At 42.1% G+C, this 23,355-nt stretch overlaps 1 protein-coding gene across 3 annotated transcripts in view; it reads right to left on the minus strand.

Annotated features, from left to right (window-relative positions):
- Positions 1 to 23,355, minus strand: part of RALGAPA1 (Ral GTPase activating protein catalytic subunit alpha 1) — a 238,317-nt gene that overhangs the window by 93,604 nt on the left and 121,358 nt on the right. For all 3 annotated transcript variants that reach the window (XM_042445432.1, XM_042445431.1, XM_042445430.1), the window contains one exon: positions 22,835 to 22,943. In XM_042445432.1, coding sequence (XP_042301366.1) covers positions 22,835 to 22,943 — 109 coding nt within the window. The remainder of the gene's footprint in view (positions 1 to 22,834; positions 22,944 to 23,355) is intronic.

The following is a 23,355-nucleotide window of genomic DNA, read 5'->3' on the forward strand; positions in this document are numbered from 1 at the left end:
CAATTAGCTTACAATTTGTAAACTGCTTAGGGAGTACTTAAGTGCATTGATAAGTGCCACAACAGCAATAGCAAGAAATGTACTTGCTATTGCTATTAAATTGCAATTCATTTTGTTACATTAAAACTGAATTAATTTCTTTGCTTACTGAGTCTTGAATCATGAATTGTAAATTGATGCTAATTATAAGGTGCACTATTACTTTGCTGTTGATTCTGTGAAGCAGGTTGTGAAGTTGGCAGCACAACCTTAGAAGTGTTTTTAAATGCACTATGAAAAAATGTTGTGTCTTTAGAATCCTGTAGCATTCTATTCCTGTCTACTGCTGCTGCTCTGAACTGCCACTCATCTGCTGCAACTGCGCAGAAGCTCCATTTGCCTTCCCAATGGGTGCTTCTGCCTGTAAATTCTTCTCCTCTGTTTTGGAAAGTCCATTCTCAACATGGCAGCATGAAATGATTTTCTCTTGAACAGAACCATGAGTTCCTGACGTGTATACTCAGATTTTTAAAAACATTTTTTTGTTTAACTTATTTATTTATTTAGTCTTTTAAACATTTCATTCTCTGCCATCTGCCTCTGCTTCCTTCCCTTTTCTTTTTCTGTGGCAGAGGAAGCACTATCATGTCCTCTGACTCACTTGAAGTAATAAAAATTATTTTTAATAATCCATCCTCTTTAATTTCAGAGACCCAGTTGCTAGCAATCGTCTGATTTTGGGCAATCTTATTATTTTCTAGACCTGCAAAGTGCTGGGTAGCAGTTAATGAGTTCGGGACTGTACACATAGCCGCCCCTGTTACAGCCAGATCAGGGCCAAGGCAACCGCACACCATGGCCCCAATTTGGCCTTTGCAGGGCGAAAAAGGAGCCGCAAAAAGTTGCTCCTTTTTGCATCCTGCAAAGGGTGCTATAGCTGTGTTCCTGCAGCTTGGCGGCATATGTATGCGGTGCCATATGTATGCGGTGCCAGAGGAGCACCGTGATGCATCACGCCGCCCTGGGGGCAGAGCCAGGGTGTGCATTGTGTAGACACTATGCCCTGACTCCGCCCCCAAGCCAGCACAAAGTGCTGCTCTGCACAGCTCTTTAGACTCAAATTACAGGATCTGGTGATTGGTCCCCTTTGTTTTTTTTTTCTCCAAACATAAAACCATGTCTATCTGTTTGCCTCATTGCCCATAGCCCTTCTCTTTTTATGATTTTCCTCCATTTCTTAATATTAATTGCTCCTCAATTTAATGTGTGTGGGTGAAGGAAAAAACACATTGAGCTGGCAAAGAAGGAAATAACAAAAACTAATAGAGAAAGTAAGGAAGTCAACAGACATAACAGAAAAAGAATCTTGGACTCCGGCCTAGTCAGATGGCGTGTGGGGAATAACCTCATAATGTATGGATTGCATGGAATACTTGGAATACATCCCCATCCCTAAGGAAGGGAATATTAGGAAACACAATAACCATTAGAGTACTGAATTGATCTCCCATTCAAGCAAAGATGATCAGGCTTTTAAAAGAAAGACTTCTACCAGATAGGAATGGGAAATGGCAGATGTCACAGCTGGATTCAAAAAAGGAAGCAGCACTAGGGAATCACATTGCAAACATATATTGGATAATGGAACCAAAGAATTTCAGAAGAAAATCAAACACAGCAAAGTCTCTGATTATGTAGCTCATGGCAAATTATGGCTCACTCTAGAAGAAACAGGCATGTCACAACATCTGATTGTCCTGATGCATAACTTGTACTCTAGACAAATGGTCACAGCCAGGACACAATATGGAGAAATAGAACGTTTACTTATTGGCAAGAGCTCAGACAAGACTGTATTTTATTACCATATCTAAATTATATACAGAACATATCATGTGGCAAGCAGGATTAGACGCAGAGGAATAAAAATTGGGGTAAGTAACACCAGTATTTTAAGATATGCAGATAACAACTGCATTAAACAGTAAAGCCCTAGAATGGCTCCTAGTGAAAATTGAAGAACAAAGTCCAAAAACAAGGTTACAGCTGGATTATTAAGAAAACAAAAATAATGACCACAGATAATTTACATACAGTGGATAATAAAGATATAGAAATAGTTAAAGTTTTTTTTAATACCTTGGCTCACTTATCAACCTAATTCAAGACCATAGTCAAAAAACCAGAAGATGACTAAGGCTGCATTACACTGCAGAAATAATCCAGGCTGACACAACTTTAACTTCTATGGCTCAATGCTATGGAATTCTGGGATTTGTAGGGTTTTTTTAGATATTTATCCTTCTCTGTTTGAGAGTGCTGTTGCCACAACAAACTACAATCCATAGAATTTCACAGCATTGAGCTATGGCAGTTAAAGTGGGGCCAAACTGGATTGTTTCTACAGTGTCGATGCAGCAGCAGAAGATTTCCAAGTATAAAGAGATGTAATTAAATACCAAGGTCGGAATAATACGTATCATACTATTTCCTATTTCTATGTATGGTTGTGAAAACTGGACTGTGATGAAAGCTGACAGGAAGAAAAGCAACACATTTGAAATGTTGTGCTTGATGAGAGCCCCATGGATACTATAGGCTACTAAAAAGACAAATGAATGAGTCCTAAAGCAACTCACTCTTGAACTCTCACTAGAAGGCCAGATGAGACTGTAATACTTTGGATGTATCATTGGATGACATGACTCACCAGAAAAGATAAAAATGCTTAGTACAGTAGGAAAGAGTGGGAAAAGAGAAAGGCGACAATACAGATGGAACAATTTGATGAATAAAGCCACAGCCCTAAGTTTGCAAGACTTGAGCAGGGCAATTGAGAACTAGTGCTCTCTAGGTTTCATATTCACAAAGTTGCCCTAGGTTGAAGCTGACCTGACAGCAAACAACAACAACAAAACATGGTTTTTGTAAACATAAAGCACACTGAGCAAGAGCCATTAAGACAGGAGAATCAGGAGGCCCTTTTCCTGCCTCCTCCAGTGTGCCCTCAAAACCTGCTCTAGAGAGCTGAAAAAACTTTCAGAACAGATAGCTAAGAAAGTTCCACCACACTAGAGTGAAGTGGTAACATGACACTGGATTAGACCATTTTGCAAACCAATGTTAGTATTTTCATAGTACCACCGACACCATGGAATAACCAAGACTCAACTTTAATTTTTAATCATTTTTAATGTTTACATTTTTAAATGTTATATATATATATTTTTTACTTTGGCAAATGGAGAGAGTGATTAGTAAACATGTGCAAGTGCTACTGCAACAAAAACACACAAAACATCTAACTCTTCTTCTTCTTTTAGCTACAAGATCATAACTGGTATTGTAAACCTAACACTGAAACACTTGTCTTAATGACAAAGCCTCTTATGCTGTACCAAAGGCGTTTGAAGAAATGGGAAAGCAGAATGCAGCAGGCAGAATACACATTAAGGACTTGGGTGGCTTCCAACATATTACAATGAACATCAAAGAAAAAAAACTCAGATGCTCAAACAACATGATCACAGGAACCAAAATCAAATGTAGATAACTGGAGGTGTCCTTCAGAAACTGGATTTGTAACAAACATATGCTACACAACACAGACAATAAAAGAAGAAGCTGGAGATGTATATCTAACAATACTGTGTTGCTGAGTTTAAAGGTAAATAAGAAAAATATTGACAATGGAAACAGCATTATGAAGCCAGATTGTCAGCAATTAGATGCCTCCACTTTGGGAGGAAGAGAGGAGAGGATGTTTTATTCCATGTGAAGGTCAAGCTACATGTCAAAGGCAAATGTGTTTCCCAGGAGAAAGTATTTACTATTTTATATATATACTCTAAATTTTACAGCTAACCATTTGCACAAACTTAGTCATCAAGTAATCAACTTATTTAATTTAAAAATATGCATGCTTTTCTCACATCTATTTTATGAAAACCTCTATTTCCCTCCTGCAAGGGGATCAGATTTGACTTATTGAAGCAATGACTTACAAATATATTTAAGAAGTATAGTTAAATTTTATCAAAGCCTTTGAGCCTCACTGATTTCTCTCAAATGCTAATGGAGAGTTTTAAATTGTTTTAATCCATTAAATTTGTTTTAAATTTGCATTTATATTTAGTATGTTCTCAGTTAATTTAAAATATTCCTACTGGTTTAAATTGTTTTAGCCTGTCTGTATTCATTTTACTTTTAAGCTATCCTCAGAACTTTTGATACAGGGCAGGTTAGAAATAAATACAGTATGTATCCAGAAGAAAAACACCTTGGTCTCTTGTTTGGAAGCCAGAGAGAGCACCTTATTCAGAGACTCTTGGATAGGTTATTTTTCTTGCAGAGAGACATGAATGAGCATAGGTACTAAATGTTATGTTTCATGTCAGTGTTATTGACAAGTATAGTAAGCACACTATTGAAATGGAATGATAGCTGACAAAAGCAAATTGCAGACCTATAAGAGATGCAACAACACTTCCTGAACTCCAACCAAGCTGCTCTGTCAAAGTACAGGCAGTGTTTATTTCCTCTAGACAGTGTGAAGCCACAACTTTTGTATCGTGACCATATTGAAAGCCTCAGCACAAAGATCTCAATCATTATTCCTGCAGTTAGAGGCTATGTTATGTGCCACTCCAAAGTAGCTTGGGTTCTGAGTTATTACAAAACCTTATCCATGGTACAGAAAGACTCTATTGCTTGAACCATTTTTTAAGCAATAGGTAAAGTTGAACCACTGTTGAAAGTTTAGACAAGAGAAAGCATACTCACTCCATGACATGACTTAAGTAAACCAACCTGGAGTATCAACTGCTTTCTATTAAAAGAAAACATTTATAATAGAACAGACCATGGTGTTTTACCTAACAAAAATGTTAGAACCCACAAATAGCATTATCTGGAAAGCGAGTTCTTAAACCTTTTTGTTACTGAACCCATTATATAGTTCTGCAAAATAAGATCCAGAGACACAATAGCTAAAATTGGTGTATACAGTATACACCACCCTTCAAATAATATTAATGTAGGCCTATATATAATTAACAAATTTACTGGAATTGTGAGGATTAATAGTTAACAGCAATCTTACTCATGCTTTCAGTGGAGAACCTATTATGTTTTGCCTTATGGTCACCGTAAGTCGGAAATTACTTGAAGGCATACAACACAACATACAGAGGTACATGTGAAAAGCAGCTCTGGATTGTAATGTGCCAAATGGCTATTGGGCAGTAGTGAGGGGTGACTTTGGTGGAGAATCTCTCAGAGGCAACAGCAGTGCACCTCAGTTAACATTTGTTAGTACTGTGCACAAGGAGACATGGCAAACTTCTTTTAAATGTCTTTTACCATGGAAACCATGTGATGAGACAATCTAGAATGAAACAAGAAATAGTGACACAAGATGAAACTCACAAGGGAGATGGCACTCAATGAGCCACTGGGGTACAGTATAAGACAATACAAGTAGTGCTGTGGCTAATGACACAACAGATTCAAGTCAAAAGGACATTCAGCTGTTCACGTGCTCAAAGGTGAAAGGAAAGTCCAAAGCTGCACAACACATAGGAACATGGAATGTGAGAAGTATGAATCAGGGAAAGCCAGATATAGTAAAACAAGAAATGGCATACATAAACATTGCCATAATCAGGGTGAGTGAGATAAAATGGACAGGAATGGGACATTTTGAATCACATAATTTACACAGGGTTTTACTCAAGAAATAAAAATCTAAGAAGAAATAGGGTGGCATTAATAGTGAGAACAGATGTAGGATGAACAGTCAAAGGATATAATGCAAAGTCTGACCAAATTAGGTCAATAGACTTCAGGGAAAACCCATCAATATAACCACAATCCAATTTATGTTCCAATTACAAAGGCAAAAGAAGAAGAAACTGAGAGTGCGTGCTGGAGTCCAGGAGGAAATCCATCACATACCAAACAGGCCTTGTTGTTAATCATAGGTAATTGAAATGCAGAAGTAGGAAACATACGAAAATCAAAGAATGTAAGAAATTAGGCCTAGGATTAACAAACGAAACAGGAAAGCTATTGATTGAATTTTGGAGGGCAACACAAACACATTCTTTGAAGAATCAAAGAGGTGACTGTATACATGGAACTCATACAATGACGAATACAGAAATCAAATAGACTACATAATTGGAAGGAGAACCTTTACTCTCTCTGTACAAATAAGATCAGGAGCAGCTTGTGGCAGATTGCATAGTGGTTTGAGTGCTGGACTATGACTGTGGAGACCAGGGTTCAATTCCCAGCTCAGCCATGAAACCCACTGGGTGACCTTTGACAAGTTACATGCTCTCAGCCTCAGGGCAAGGCAATGGCGAACCTCCTCTGAACAAATCTTGCCAAGAGAACCCTATGATAGGTTTGCCTTAGGGTCGGCAGAAATGGGAAATGACTTGAAGGTACATGACAATAACAACATCATCAACAACAAAGAATGCTAAACTAACCATCCTGCCAAAACACAACCTGAAGAATTTAAAGATAATGTAAAAAAAAAAAATGCGCTATTAAACCTAGTTGACTGGGAGCCAGAAAAACTCTGAACTGAAACCAGGGACACTGTCAGGAAGGAATGTAAAAAGACACTATTTGCAACCAAAAAGAAAGAGAAGCCTCCATGGATGACAGATGAAACTTTTTAAACAGTTAAAGACAGATGAGAAGCAAAAACTAATGCAATTGTTCAGTGACATGTGCCCGGAGACACGGAAGAACTACTATAATAATCACTACAGAGAAACAGAAGATCACAACAAAAAAGGAAGAACAAGAGGCCTCTTCCACAAGATTGGGCAAATCAATGGGAAATTTAAGCGAAGAGTGGGGATGCTTGATGACCAGCATAGGAATACATTAAATGATTAAGGACAAATAAAAATGATAATGGAAACAGTACACAGAACTATATAAAAAAGATGAAAGGATGACAGATTCATTCAAGGAAGAACCATTTGAAGATGAACCTACTATTTTAGAAATTGGAAAATGAATTCAGAGCACAAGGGAGAAATAAACAACCAGGAACAGATAGCATATCAATAGAGCTACTTCATTCTATAGAGACAGAATCTACTCTAGTTCTAATAATAATAATAATAATAATAAAATAAAACTTTTATTTATATCCCGCTTTTCTGTGACAAGACAATCAAAGCAGCTTACAACACGTTAAAATCCACATTTACAAATTTATGTCCCAAATTCCCCCCCTTAAAACAGGATTAAACAAGTTACAATTTAAAACATCTATTAAAAACACAATAAAAATACAGCGAGGACAGAGCGGTGGGCTGATACATGATGTGGGGGGGCAGTCATTCTGTGGCCGGGCACTTTTATTCAGGAAAGGCCTGCCGGAAGAGATCCGTCTTGACAGCTTTTTAAAAGCTGTCTAAGCTGGCAATTTGACAGATCTCGTCCGGCAGACCGTTCCATAGTTTGGGAGCAATTGCAGAGAAGACCCTCTGGGAGGTAGCAGTTAGTATGGTTTTTAAAGGCTGCAATACATTCCTCCCAGAGGACCTGAGGGTATGGGGCGGATTATATGGAAGCAGGCGATCCCTCAAATAGGTTGGACCCAAGCCATGTAAGGCTTTAAAGGTTATAACCAACACCTTGTACTGTGCCTGGAAATTAATAAGCAGCCAGGGAAGAGATTTTAAGATGGGTGTTCTTTGGTCACTCCTAGTTTTTCCGGCGACCTGCCTGTCTGCCATATTTTGCACTAATTGAAGTTTCCAGACTAGGCACAAGGGTAGCCCCATGTAGAGTGCATTACAGAAATCAAGTCGTGAAGTTACCAGTGAATGTACAACAGTTTCTAGGTCCTTTACTTCCAGGAAAGGGCGCAGCTGGTGTATCAGCCGAAGCTGATAACAGGCGATCCTGATCGTCGCATTCACCTGATTTCTCATGTGAAGCGACGGATCTAGGAGCACCCCCAGACTGCGAACACAGTCCTTTGTGGAGAGTGTGACCACATCTAGGACTGGAGGTTGCAACCCTATACCTGGTTTGGGGGCCCCTACTGTAAGTACCTCCATTTTGTCTGCATTCAGCCTGAGTTTGTTTTTCCTCATCCAGCCCATTACCGCTTCAAGACACTGATTGAGGGGAGAAATGCCATCTGTTGTCATAGCTGCTGATCGGGACATGGAGAAATATATTTGGGTGTCATCAGCGTACTGATAACACCCTGCCCCATGTCTGCAAATGATTTCCCCCAGCAGCTTCATATAAATGTTGAATAGCATCGGGGACAGTATGGTGCCTTGAGGGACGCCACATTGAAGCTCCGTTTTCGAGGAGCGACTATCCCCAAGCATCACCCTCTGGAATCTACCCGAGAGGAAGGACTGGAACCACTGGAGTGCAGTACCACTGATTCCTAACTCTCCCAGGCGGTCCAAGAGGATGTTGTGATCTATTGTATCGAAGACCGCTGAGAGGTCTAGAAGCACCAACAGGGTCACACTTCCTCTGTCAATGCCTAGACGAAGATCGTCAGCCACAGCAACCATGGCAGTCTCCACCCCATATCCTGTCCTGAAGCCAGTTTGAAATGGGTCTAGATAATCGGTTTCATCCAAGATGACTTGGAGTTGAAGGGCGACAGCCCTCTCGATCACCTTGCTCAAAAATGGCAGATGGGATACAGGCCTGTAGTTCTTCGTATCCAGGGGGTCCAGGGAAGTTTTTTTCAGGAGCGGTCTAACAACCGCCTCCTTTATGCAAGTTGGAACACAACCTTCCCTAAGGGATGCATTGATGACATCTCTAAGAAATGCCATCAAGGCATTACCCCTGGATGGCCAGCCATGATGGGCAGGGATCGAGGGGACATGTCGCCTTCTTCACATTTCCAAGGATCTTGTCCACGTCATTGGTACTCAGAAGCTCAAACCGATCCAGTTTAACCTCAACAACGGGTTCTAACCAAAATCTGTCAACAAATATGAAAAACAACAGAATGGCCCAAAGATTGGAAATGCTCAATATACATTACAATCCTTGAGATACAATCCTTGGGAAAAGGGATACCAGGAATTCCTGTAAACACAATACCACTGTATTAATCTCCTATGCAAGCAAAGGGATGCTCCAAACTCTACAACAAAGACTTTTATCATATATGGACCAAGAAAAGCCAGCTGTCCAAGCTAGGTTCAGGAAAGGAAGAGGCACTAGGAATCATACTGCAAACATAACTGGATAATGGGGTGCACCAAAGAATTTCAGAAGAAAATCAGTCTGTCCTTGATAGATTATAGCAAAACCTTTGACTGTGTAGATCACAAAAAATGATGAATTGCTTTTAAAGAAATGGATGCACCACATTGTCCTAATGTGTAACTTGCACTCAGGACAAGAGGGTATCATCAGGCCAGAACACAGAGAAATGGAATGGTTTCCAATTGACAAGGGGTTAGTCAAGGCTGCATTTTATCTAATAAATGGGTCCTAGAGCAAACCAAGCCTGAAAGCTCCCAAGAAGCTAAGATTGTTAAACTGAGACTGTTGTATTTTGAAATATCATTAGAAGACATGACTCACTAAAGGCAATAATGACTGATAAAGTAGAAGGCAGTAGGAAAAGAGGAAGACCTCCTCAACCAAGGAAGCCATAGCGTCGAGTCTGCATGTTCTGAGCAGGGCGGCTGAGGATAGAGTGACTGGGAGGTCTCTCATATAGGGTCACCATTAGTTGAAGCTGACTTGACGGCAGTTAACAATATGTGAACACACAAGTCAAATTTCAACACAGTCTCTTGTGCCAAATACAGAGCCCAGTATTGAAGTTGCTCTTCAGAAACTGTCTACCGTACAATGCAAATGTAATCACCTTTTGCCATCCAGATGTTTTGAAGTACAACTTTAAGAAACTGCATCCAGAATAGTTAAGGTAAGAAACAGGAATTGTAGGTCAAACATCTGCAGAGCCAAATAGTTATTTGCTATGTTGTTGATCATTAATGGCAAACTTGATAGCAACCACAGCTGACCCATGAATAAGACACTCCAAGAACCCCAGTTCTCAGCTGTCCTGCTCAGATCTTGCAACTACCAGGGTTGACATCCTTCACTGAATTAGTCCACCTGTAGAACAGTCTTTCCCTTTCCTACTGCCTTCCATTTACTGAGTATTATTATCCCTCTTCAATAAGTCATGTCATCTCATGGTATGTCCAAAGTATGACAGCCTATGATGAGTTTAAGCCTAATTTGCTTGTCTGAGTCGTGCACTGCTGAGAGCTCAGTATCGAGTGTACATGTGTATCAGAGTGGTTGCCCAATCTTTTGGTAGGAAAGCAAGTCCAATCAGGAGTCCAAGGTAGCCCCTATGAAATCAATTACCCTTGTGGGATTTAAGACAGATTTGCTGGGGTTCACCCTGAGGTCCAAGTTGTGAAGGAAGTTGAGGGTGGTATGGATGTTGTGAGACATATGGGAAGTGGGCACCAGCAGCCAATCATATAGGTAAGGGAAGATTTGGATGTCTAAGGTTTGTAGATGTGAGACCGCTATGGCCATGCATTTGGTGAACACTCTTGGAGCTGTGGAGAATCCAAATGGAAGCACTTTGTGTTGATTCAGGGGATCATCTATCATGAAGTGAAGAAATTTGTGATATTGAGGTCAGATCGCAATGTGAAAATATGCATCCTTTAGGTCTATGGATGCAAACTAATCATTGACTCTCAAGAAGGGAAGAATGGAATGAAGAGTGACCATTTTGAATCACTTGGGTTTGATGTAATTCTTGACCTCTTGAAGGTCCAATATTGGCTGGATACCACCATCTCTCTTGGTGGTAAAATAACGGGGGGAAATAATGGAGGGAAAATGTGGTGTGTGTCCCAATGGGAGGAATACTTGAGAAGTCTATATAATAACCCATGTGTATGATGGTAAGGACCTAAGAGTCTGTGGTGATGTCTAACCAGGTGGGAGTAATGGTGGTACAACATAGGGGCCTAAAATGATAAGGGGCCTATGTATGGGAGGTCCTGGATGGGGTGTGCTGGTGTCCTCAGGAAGAAGGGGAAAATGCAACTCAGAAGAGGAGGAAGATTTCTTAGAGGCCGAGAGTTGGAATTTTGAGGATTTGAAGGCCCTTCTTTGAAAGGAGGAGGTTTGAGTGCCAGGGCAAGAAGCAGGGGTCCTGGAGTGAGAGAAAGGTTGAGGAGACAGTTGAAGCCTCTAATCTGGTTTTTGGAGTGATGTTGTTGCTTCTGGCTATATAGGCTGTGATGCAAGTTTCAGAGAGGTGATCCAAGGAGTCATCACTCGTAGAATGGAATAGGCCATCTCTATCAAATGGAAGGTCCTCAACTCTGCATATAGTTTCATCTGGGAGATCAGACAGTACCTTAGAGGCACATCATGTCTATCAGACTGGTTTTGCTGGGCAGCCAACACTTGCTTCTGGGGGACTGGGAACAAAGGCTGCTATTCTGTTCCACAGGAATTTTTGACAGGCAGCCATGCAAGCCTGAATGTTAGCTACTTTGATAGTGTCCTGGACTGCAGCCAGCACACACAGACACATGCCAATAAGGAAGGCAATTAACTATGGAGCTGGAAGTAGTCCACAAACCTTGCAGGAAGAGAGAGAAGAAGCAAACCGAAAGCCAAGCCAAAGTCAGGATAACAGAGGTCACAATAGTCAGTCCAGTCTAGGATCAGGTCAGCCAGAAGGTAGCAATAGTCCAGTCCAGTCCATTCCAAAGTCAAGAGTCAAGGTGCAGGCAGCAGCCACACCAAAAGATCATGCAATAAACTCTGGCATTGAGTTGGTGTCTCTCTGCTCATTAAGTAAGGGAAACTCTCCCCGTGCCACCTGAGGCTGATTTGCTAATTGCCTCTCTGAAATCCTCCTGGATCTATGCCTGCAAGCACTCTCAGCCCTTCTTTGCTTAAAGGAAGGCACGTCCATGCATGATTCCTCCCCAGAGTCACCGCTAGGCTGTTGCACCACAAGAGGAATCCCACCAGCACTAGGACCTGGCTGAGCCTCCTCCTCAGGGCTGGGAGATCGCAGCTGGGACCTGGCAAAGCAGGATTAGCACCTGGTGCAGCCTCCATTTCCCCTTGCACTAGAGGAGCTGCATCCTCCTCCTCATCCTCCGATTCCTGCTCTTGGCTGGCCATGACAGACAGAGAGGGAAGCAGAAGAATAAAACTTGCACCCAAAACCATCCAGATGTCTACCCTCTTTATCAACTGGTGAAGAATAGGCTTTCCCAGAGGACTTAGACTGGGATGCTTCCACCACAATGAAGTTTGGAGCTGTGTGGGTAAACAGAAAAGATACATTATCAGGCTGCATTTTATACAGATTCTCTAACTTCTGTGATGCAGGAGGAAGAGAAGGTTTTTGTCATGAGTGTTTCATGACTTCATGCAAAATAGACAGCAGGGGAACCATGGCAGGAGTAGCAGCATGAGAGTCCACTATTTCAAAGTCAGGGTCAGTCACCTGGGCTGGAAGAGACTTGACTTCAATATTGAGAGCTTTGGACATCCTCAGCACTTGTCCTTGGATGGAGAGTCCAGATTCCTCAGCAGCAGCTGAAAGAGAAGAAATGACTGGAGAGGGTGAAGTAGGTGAGGATGAGTTGGAGTCATAAACATCGGATCCAGCGTTGATGGGTTGAGTCCGAAATTCAGTGGTCGAAATCGGAGATTGTGCTGGGTGAGAAAGGCCTTTCACAGTGCGGACATTGCTGGTGTAACGCTGGTACAGACAGTACAGATGAGGTCAAGTATGGTATGGATGGTACAGATGAAGTCAAGTGAGGTACGGTATGAACGGTGCTGATGAAATCTAGTACAGTGGTACCCCGGGATACGAATGCGCCGCCTTACGAAATTTCCGGGTTACGAAAAAAATCCATTGAAAAAAACTGTTCCGGGTTACGAAGGTTATTTCGGGTTACGAAAAAATTTTTGGTGCTTTTCGGCGCTTTTTCGCACGAAATCGCGGCTTTCGCTATTAGCGCCTATGGCTTTTTCGGCTTACGAAGATTTTCGGGTTACGAACGCGGCGGCGGAACGAATTAAATTCGTAACCCGGGGTACCACTGTACAGTACTGAAGGGGTTGGTATCAATGAAACAACAGGTGGTGGGGAAGGCGGCAGGTGAAAGATGGTTATCATTGTACGAGGTGGTGGAGAAAGTGGGACTCTCGAAGGAACTGGTGCTCGTAGGAATGGAGAAGGCAGAGGTTGTCCTCTTTGGTACAGGGACAGTAAATGGTGTCAAGATGAGGCTAGGGTATTGATGCTGAGATTGAATTTTCCATCGGTGGTATCGGTCCCAATAGGAAGGAGAATAGGAGTAGTATGATGCAGGACACTCCTTTCACAGATCTTCATGTCAGTATCAAGTTAAGTAAGAAACTGATGTATAAGCAGAATCCTCTCAATATGAGCAGTCTCAAAGAGAAGAAGACACAGATGGCTCCCTTGGAAATGGGGAACGATCACGTATAGACGTATCATATATATAATGTGGAGAGAGCAATCACCTATATAATGTGGACAGGAAGGTCTTGGTCTTGGAGCAATGGAATGAGGAGCTCATTCCTGAGGTGAACAGTGGTGTCGAACAACTGAGGAAGAGGTTGGAGGAGTGACCACCAAGAACACAGGGGGCATCACAGCTGGACATCCTGAGAAGTAGGAGCTAGCAGTGCCAAATCAATACTGGAGTCAAGTATGGGAGCAAAAAACGTAGCTTGAGGAGAGTTCGGTTTCTTTTTCTTTTTTTTGTCCTTAGTTGGAGCCACCACAGCCATGGGGTCCACATGGCCAACCAGTGAATGGTGTAATTTCTGACAGGTCTTCGACTTCTTTTAATCCGGAAGGATAGCTATGGATGACGGTACCAAAGCGGGTATCAAGGAGACAGTCGGTACTGAAGTGGAAAGCACAGGTGATGTTGGTGAGGGAACATCCACTGAGTCTTGGAGAGTGGGATGATAGACAAAGAGGATGGTCTCCACCTTCTCCATTCCTATAACCACAAGTCCTTTTGAGACTTTGTGGATACAACTTCAGTGGAAACTTTCAGGGACTGTTCCCAAGAAAAAACCTTTAGGCACTGTGCCTGATTTTTAAGGGCTTGGGCAGTAAATCCTTTACAAATCGGAGAATGATCAACAATATGCCCTTCACTGAAACAAAAAAGGCATTCAGCGTGTGTTGGAAAAATCAATTTTCTGATCGCAAGAAGAGCAATGCTTAAATAATGAGGAGGAGGCCATAAGAAATAAAAATACAGGCCTAGAAGGGTGAAGCACGGGGTGGCCTCAGTGGGAACTATCTGTACAAGAGCTCCAACTTTTTTTTTAATACACGGTGGGGAGAAACTAAACAAGAAAAGAATAAAAAAGAAATAAAAATAAGCTACAAGAGCAAGAAAAAAGGAACGCTACTCAGCTGAGAGCAATCCAAGGCAACCAATTCTTTCGGAGGACAGAAAGAAACTGAAGAAGATGTAGTTTAGCGGGCTCCAGAATGTGCAATAGGCAGTGGGAGTAGGGCTTTTCCTGCCAAGCTTTGAAGAATCTGTTGGTGATGTCTGTGCAGATGCAGACCCAGGGGCTACCCTTGTGCTTGGTCCGGAAACTGCAACTAGTACAGAATATGGCAGCCAGAGTAATTTCTGGAACATCCAGGAAGGACCATATTACCCCGGTTCTAAAGTCCCTCCACTGGCTGCCCATTAGCTTCCGGACCCAGTACAAGGTGTTGGTTATCACCTTTAAAGCCCTAAATGGCTTGGGTCTAAACTATCTTCGGGATCACCTTCTCCCCTACAATCCTCCCCGCGCACTCCACTCCTCTGGGAGAGGCCTACTTCAGCCACAAAAATCTAGGCTTTTGACTACCTCCCAGAGGGCGTTTTCCATTGTCACCCCCAGACTGTGGAACGGCCTGCCGGATGAGATCCATCTACTTACATCCTTAGACAGCTTTAAAAAGGCTCTTAAGACGGATCTCTTCCAGCAGGCCTTCCCAGAATAGAAAACCCGGCCTAAAAAACATCTGGGAATAAGATACTGCTGATCCCATTGACTGTTTATTGATGTGATGTTGTTGATCTTTTGGTCAGTTTTTAACTTGTATGGGTTTTTTTTAAATTCTGTATTGGATTTAATACTCTTTTAACGAGGGGAGGGTACCAGGGATTTTATATGTTCTGTATTTTAACTTTGTTAGCCGCCCCAATTGTTCTCAGAGGGGCGGGATACAAATACATTTTATTATTATTATTATTATTATTATTATTATTACTATTACGCGGGTGCATTATATGCTGCTTGCAGCATACACCACTTCTTCCAGTGCCACCGCAAGCTCAAGCATACACATTTTTTGTTTTATGCAGGGCGGGGGGTCTGGAATGGATCCCCTGCATAAAACAAGGGTGCACTGTATATTGTTTGGAGTTAATTATCACTGCTTTCATAAATTAAATGTAACTATGTAGGTATGAGATTGAAATATGTTGATGAAACCTGCTTATTATTCAGTTTATTTAATACTTGGTGTTTTTAAATATTCTACTTCTTGCTTTTAAAAACTGCATTGAAAATTAAGGCACAGTTACCAAATTACTTCTTGTATTTTCTATAGCAAATATGGGAGAAGTATTTCAATAGCAAAACCCGTTATAAATCCTATTGGACATGGGCAGTGGCAGCACACTTCTGACAGGTGAGAAGACTATAGATGCCTAAACAGGCAATTGTCCAGGCCAGCCTTCCCAAGCACGTATCCTTGAAGACACTGTATTTTCCTGCCCCCAGCCACGCATTCAAGAAATAGGGTGTTCCAAACTGGTGGCTACTCAGCTTACGGGCAAGGATGACAATTTATCCTATAGCCTTCTTGGCTGCTGTGAGACCTGGGTAAAGTGTAATTGCTAATATAAGGAAACAATATACTAGTCCATCAACAGGATTCCAGCCCTACATTACATGCTTACTTTTAATGAGGCACAGATCACATTCAGGGCTTCCTTGATTTGAGGATGATGAGATTCATGTACCAGTTCTTCACAGATCCATATGCCAAGGCTACAAAGAGCAACACATCTACAAAACAGTGTTAAGACAGCAATTTAGAGATTAACACTGATAATATAAAGTCTGTAAAAATACTAACTGTATATAAGAGTTCATTCAGGTAAATATAATGGATGTTTTTCCTTAATATGGATATTTAGGATTGTATCTAATAGTGTCTTTCTAGCAATGGAAAGTCCTTCAAGACTTCAATCAATATCAACTATCAACAGAGAAGGATATGATTTTCATCCATACCTCTTCCAGCCCCCTTTGCCATCTTTCCTGTTGATCCAAAGACTAACCCAATCATAGCACTTTGGCAGGAAAAATCACCTTCTAACTAGTGTCAGAGGCTTCAATTGGAGCAAATTTTTGACAGGACACCACATACACTGTCAGAAGCTTTCATTCTGTCAGAACTCCCCTGCATTCATATATTCATTGATCATTTATATATTCATTTGGGGATTCTGTCAGAGGGATTATTAGTTTAGGGTTTTGTTTAGATGTTATTTGATTAAGGACATAATAGGTTTGATATATATTGGTTAGTTAGAATGTACTAGAAGGGGATAGATAGATGGCTATTTTCTGTGCTTGCTTATTAGGATTGGAATGTTACACTGTTAGGGAGTTACCCAGCCAGGCCGAGACGGCTCTTGTGTTGGGAGGGGTGAGTTACAACTTAAGAGTTAATGTTACTACTTATAGACTGTTATAGTAATATGTTCCTGATATTAATATATGTTGTTGTTATGCTTTATATGCTACAATGTATGTTGGGTTGTGGGATGATGGGATATATAACCATTCTTACATATACTCATAGGTTGTTAAGGTTTTATATTACTTAGTTTAGTAGGGGTGGATGTCTGGGCTTCAAGGCCACAGGTGCAAGGAGGAGATAACACTTGGTGAGAACTTAATTGTTTTGGGAACAGGCCGGGGAGGCCGGACGAGAGGACACTACGTCATCTGGGTGGAGATTCCTCACTGCGCGGGAAAGACTGATCCAATTAATTAACTTTATTGCTTAATGGGGGTGGGTCTGCTCGTGGGACTATATAACCCATCTGTAACTATGTATCTTCATTCCTGACAAAGAAGTCACTTCTGTTGCCTATACCTTAACCTTTCAATAAAGCTGTTACTTTTAGGAAGCACAGCCTCTTGTTGTTTGGGGGGTGGCAATTGGGAGCCTGACACATTCATATATGATATAGACTACAGTGGTCCCTCAATATATGCGGGGGATCCATTACACACACACACACACACACAGCAAAATCAGCGTATGCTCAAGTCCTATACAACTCAATGGTGGTGCAACCATGTGGCTATGCCACCAGTGAGAACAATGCCACTTTGCCCCCTCCCCCTCACCGAGGGGAGGTACCTCTTCTTCCTCCTTTTCCCTGCCTCCTCCTCGTCTCCTCCTTCTCCCCTTCTTCTGCCGCTGCCGCATCTCTTTCTCCTCCTCCTTCTTCTCTTTCCCACCTCCTCCTCCTTCTTCCTCCTAGCACCAAAACAGACTGTGGAAATAATCCAGTTTGAGACTTCTTTAACTGCCCTCGCTCCATGCTAGGGAATTCTAGGAACTGTAGTTTTGTGAGACATTTAGCCTTCTCTCTCAGAGAGCTCTGATGCCACAATAAACTACAATTCCCAGGATTTCCAAACACTGAAACAGGGCAGTTAAAGCAGTTTTAAGATGGATTATTCCTGCAGCTTGTCTCAGCCCTTCCTCTTCTTTGCTCTCCCTCTTCCTCTCCTCCTTCTCCTATTCTTCCCCATCGCTGCTGCTGTGGCTCTTCCTCCTCTTCCCCCCTCTGTCATGCTGCTGACGCTTGTCCTCCTTTTCCTTCTTCCTCCTCCTCGAAAATCTGTTGGTGATGTCGGTGCAGATGCAGACCGGGGCTACCCTTGTGCTTGGTCCGGAAACTGCAATAGTACAGAATATGCAGCCGAGTAATTTCTGGACATCCAGGAGAAACATATTACCCCTGTCTAAAGTCCCTCCACTGGCTGCCCATTAGCTCCGGACCCAGTACAAGGTGTTGGTTATCACCTTTAAGCCCTAAATGGCTTGGGTCCAAACTATCTCGGGATCACCTTCTCCCCTACAATCCTCCCCGCGCACTCCACTCCTGGGAGAGGCTACTTCAGCCACAAAAATCTAGGCTTTGACTACCTCCCAGAGGGCGTTTTCCATTGTCACCCCCAGACTGGGTGAACGGCCTGCCGGATGAGATCCATCTACTTACATACGTAGACAGCTTTAAAAAGGCTCTTAAGACGGATCTCTTCCAGCAGGCCTTCCACAGAATAGAAAACCTGGCCTAAAAAAACATCTGGGAATAAGATACTGCTGATCCCATTGACTGTTTATTGATGTGATGTTGTTGATCTTTTGGTCAGTTTTTAACTGTATGGGTTTTTTTTTAAATTCTGTATTGGATTTAATACTCTTTTAAAACGAGGGGAGGGTACCAGGGATTTTATAGTTTCTGTATTTTAACTTTGTTAGCCGCCCCAATTGTTCTCAGAGGGGCGGGATACAAAGACATTTATTATTATTATTAGTATGATTATTATTATATTATATTATTATATTACTAGTACGCGGGTGCATATATGCTGCGTGCAGCATACACCACTTCTCCAGTGCCACCGCAAGCTCAAGCATACACATTTTTGTTTTATGCAGGGCGGGGGGTCTGGAATGGATCCCCTGCATAAAACAAGGGTGCACTGTAGTATGTGTTTGGATTAATTAGTCACTGCTGGAGATCGCAGCTGGGACCTGGCAAAGCAGGATTAGCACCTGGTGCAGCCTCCATTTCCCCTTGCACTAGAGGAGCTGCATCCTCCTCCTCATCCTCCGATTCCTGCTCTTGGCTGGCCATGACAGACAGAGAGGGAAGCAGAAGAATAAAACTTGCACCCAAAACCATCCAGATGTCTACCCTCTTTATCAACTGGTGAAGAATAGGCTTTCCCAGAGGACTTAGACTGGGATGCTTCCACCACAATGAAGTTTGGAGCTGTGTGGGTAAACAGAAAAGATACATTATCAGGCTGCATTTTATACAGATTCTCTAACTTCTGTGATGCAGGAGGAAGAGAAGGTTTTTGTCATGAGTGTTTCATGACTTCATGCAAAATAGACAGCAGGGGAACCATGGCAGGAGTAGCAGCATGAGAGTCCACTATTTCAAAGTCAGGGTCAGTCACCTGGGCTGGAAGAGACTTGACTTCAATATTGAGAGCTTTGGACATCCTCAGCACTTGTCCTTGGATGGAGAGTCCAGATTCCTCAGCAGTAGCTGAAAGAGAAGAAATGACTGGAGAGGGTGAAGTAGGTGAGGATGAGTTGGGAGTCATAAACATCGGATCCAGCGTTGATGGGTTGAGTCCGAAATTCAGTGGTCGAAATCGGAGATTGTGCTGGGTGAGAAAGGCCTTTCACAGTGCGGACATTGCTGGTGTAACGCTGGTACAGACAGTACAGATGAGGTCAAGTATGGTATGGATGGTACAGATGAAGTCAAGTGAGGTACGGTATGAACGGTGCTGATGAAATCTAGTACAGTGGTACCCCGGGATACGAATGCGCCGCCTTACGAAATTTCCGGGTTACGAAAAAAATCCATTGAAAAAAACTGTTCCGGGTTACGAAGGTTATTTCGGGTTACGAAAAAATTTTTGGTGCTTTTCGGCGCTTTTTTTTCGCTATTAGGCTATGGCTTTTTGGCTTACGAAGATTTCGGTTACGATGCGGCGGCGGATACGAATTAAATTAAACGTAACCGGGGTACCACTGTACAGTATGAAGGGGTTGGTATCAATGAAACAGGTGGGGAAGGCGGCAGGTGAAAGATGGTTATCATTGTACGAGGTGGTGGAGAAAGTGGGACTCTCGAAGGAACTGGTGCTCGTAGGAATGGAGAAGGCAGAGGTTGTCCTCTTTGGTACAGGGACAGTAAATGGTGTCAAGATGAGGCTAGGGTATTGATGCTGAGATTGAATTTTCCATCGGTGGTATCGGTCCCAATAGGAAGGAGAATAGGAGTAGTATGATGCAGGACACTCCTTTCACAGATCTTCATGTCAGTATCAAGTTAAGTAAGAAACTGATGTATAAGCAGAATCCTCTCAATATGAGCAGTCTCAAAGAGAAGAAGACACAGATGGCTCCCTTGGAAATGGGGAACGATCACGTATAGACGTATCATATATATAATGTGGAGAGAGCAATCACCTATATAATGTGGACAGGAAGGTCTTGGTCTTGGAGCAATGGAATGAGGAGCTCATTCCTGAGGTGTACAGTGGTGTCGAACAACTGAGGAAGAGGTTGGAGGAGTGACCACCAAGAACACAGGGGGCATCACAGCTGGACATCCTGAGAAGTAGGAGCTAGCAGTGCCAAATCAATACTGGAGTCAAGTATGGGAGCAAAAAACGTAGCTTGAGGAGAGTTCGGTTTCTTTTTCTTTTTTTTTGTCCTTAGTTGGAGCCACCACAGCCATGGGGTCCACATGGCCAACCAGTGAATGGTGTAATTTCTGACAGGTCTTCGACTTCTTTTAATCCGGAAGGATAGCTATGGATGACGGTACCAAAGCGGGTATCAAGGAGACAGTCGGTACTGAAGTGGAAAGCACAGGTGATGTTGGTGAGGGAACATCCACTGAGTCTTGGAGAGTGGGATGATAGACAAAGAGGATGGTCTCCACCTTCTCCATTCCTATAACCACAAGTCCTTTTGAGACTTTGTGGATACAACTTCAGTGGAAACTTTCAGGGACTGTTCCCAAGAAAAAACCTTTAGGCACTGTGCCTGATTTTTAAGGGCTTGGGCAGTAAATCCTTTACAAATCGGAGAATGATCAACAATATGCCCTTCACTGAAACAAAAAAGGCATTCAGCGTGTGTTGGAAAAATCAATTTTCTGATCGCAAGAAGAGCAATGCTTAAATAATGAGGAGGAGGCCATAAGAAATAAAAATACAGGCCTAGAAGGGTGAAGCACGGGGTGGCCTCAGTGGGAACTATCTGTACAAGAGCTCCAACTTTTTTTTTAATACACGGTGGGGAGAAACTAAACAAGAAAAGAATAAAAAAGAAATAAAAATAAGCTACAAGAGCAAGAAAAAAGGAACGCTACTCAGCTGAGAGCAATCCAAGGCAACCAATTCTTTCGGAGGACAGAAAGAAACTGAAGAAGATGTAGCTTAGCGGGCTCCAGAATGTGCAATAGGCAGTGGGAGTAGGGCTTTTCCTGCCAAGCTTTGAAGAATCTGTTGGTGATGTCTGTGCAGATGCAGACCCAGGGGCTACCCTTGTGCTTGGTCCGGAAACTGCAACTAGTACAGAATATGGCAGCCAGAGTAATTTCTGGAACATCCAGGAAGGACCATATTACCCCGGTTCTAAAGTCCCTCCACTGGCTGCCCATTAGCTTCCGGACCCAGTACAAGGTGTTGGTTATCACCTTTAAAGCCCTAAATGGCTTGGGTCCAAACTATCTTCGGGATCACCTTCTCCCCTACAATCCTCCCCGCGCACTCCACTCCTCTGGGAGAGGCCTACTTCAGCCACAAAAATCTAGGCTTTTGACTACCTCCCAGAGGGCGTTTTCCATTGTCACCCCCAGACTGTGGAACGGCCTGCCGGATGAGATCCATCTACTTACATCCTTAGACAGCTTTAAAAAGGCTCTTAAGACGGATCTCTTCCAGCAGGCCTTCCCAGAATAGAAAACCCGGCCTAAAAAACATCTGGGAATAAGATACTGCTGATCCCATTGACTGTTTATTGATGTGATGTTGTTGATCTTTTGGTCAGTTTTTAACTTGTATGGGTTTTTTTTAAATTCTGTATTGGATTTAATACTCTTTTAACGAGGGGAGGGTACCAGGGATTTTATATGTTCTGTATTTTAACTTTGTTAGCCGCCCCAATTGTTCTCAGAGGGGCGGGATACAAATACATTTTATTATTATTATTATTATTATTATTATTATTACTATTACGCGGGTGCATTATATGCTGCTTGCAGCATACACCACTTCTTCCAGTGCCACCGCAAGCTCAAGCATACACATTTTTTGTTTTATGCAGGGCGGGGGGTCTGGAATGGATCCCCTGCATAAAACAAGGGTGCACTGTATATTGTTTGGAGTTAATTATCACTGCTTTCATAAATTAAATGTAACTATGTAGGTATGAGATTGAAATATGTTGATGAAACCTGCTTATTATTCAGTTTATTTAATACTTGGTGTTTTTAAATATTCTACTTCTTGCTTTTAAAAACTGCATTGAAAATTAAGGCACAGTTACCAAATTACTTCTTGTATTTTCTATAGCAAATATGGGAGAAGTATTTCAATAGCAAAACCCGTTATAAATCCTATTGGACATGGGCAGTGGCAGCACACTTCTGACAGGTGAGAAGACTATAGATGCCTAAACAGGCAATTGTCCAGGCCAGCCTTCCCAAGCACGTATCCTTGAAGACACTGTATTTTCCTGCCCCCAGCCACGCATTCAAGAAATAGGGTGTTCCAAACTGGTGGCTACTCAGCTTACGGGCAAGGATGACAATTTATCCTATAGCCTTCTTGGCTGCTGTGAGACCTGGGTAAAGTGTAATTGCTAATATAAGGAAACAATATACTAGTCCATCAACAGGATTCCAGCCCTACATTACATGCTTACTTTTAATGAGGCACAGATCACATTCAGGGCTTCCTTGATTTGAGGATGATGAGATTCATGTACCAGTTCTTCACAGATCCATATGCCAAGGCTACAAAGAGCAACACATCTACAAAACAGTGTTAAGACAGCAATTTAGAGATTAACACTGATAATATAAAGTCTGTAAAAATACTAACTGTATATAAGAGTTCATTCAGGTAAATATAATGGATGTTTTTCCTTAATATGGATATTTAGGATTGTATCTAATAGTGTCTTTCTAGCAATGGAAAGTCCTTCAAGACTTCAATCAATATCAACTATCAACAGAGAAGGATATGATTTTCATCCATACCTCTTCCAGCCCCCTTTGCCATCTTTCCTGTTGATCCAAAGACTAACCCAATCATAGCACTTTGGCAGGAAAAATCACCTTCTAACTAGTGTCAGAGGCTTCAATTGGAGCAAATTTTTGACAGGACACCACATACACTGTCAGAAGCTTTCATTCTGTCAGAACTCCCCTGCATTCATATATT

This window comes from Sceloporus undulatus, chromosome 1, assembly GCF_019175285.1.
Source record: "Sceloporus undulatus isolate JIND9_A2432 ecotype Alabama chromosome 1, SceUnd_v1.1, whole genome shotgun sequence".
Classification (NCBI taxonomy): Eukaryota; Metazoa; Chordata; class Lepidosauria; order Squamata; family Phrynosomatidae; genus Sceloporus; species Sceloporus undulatus.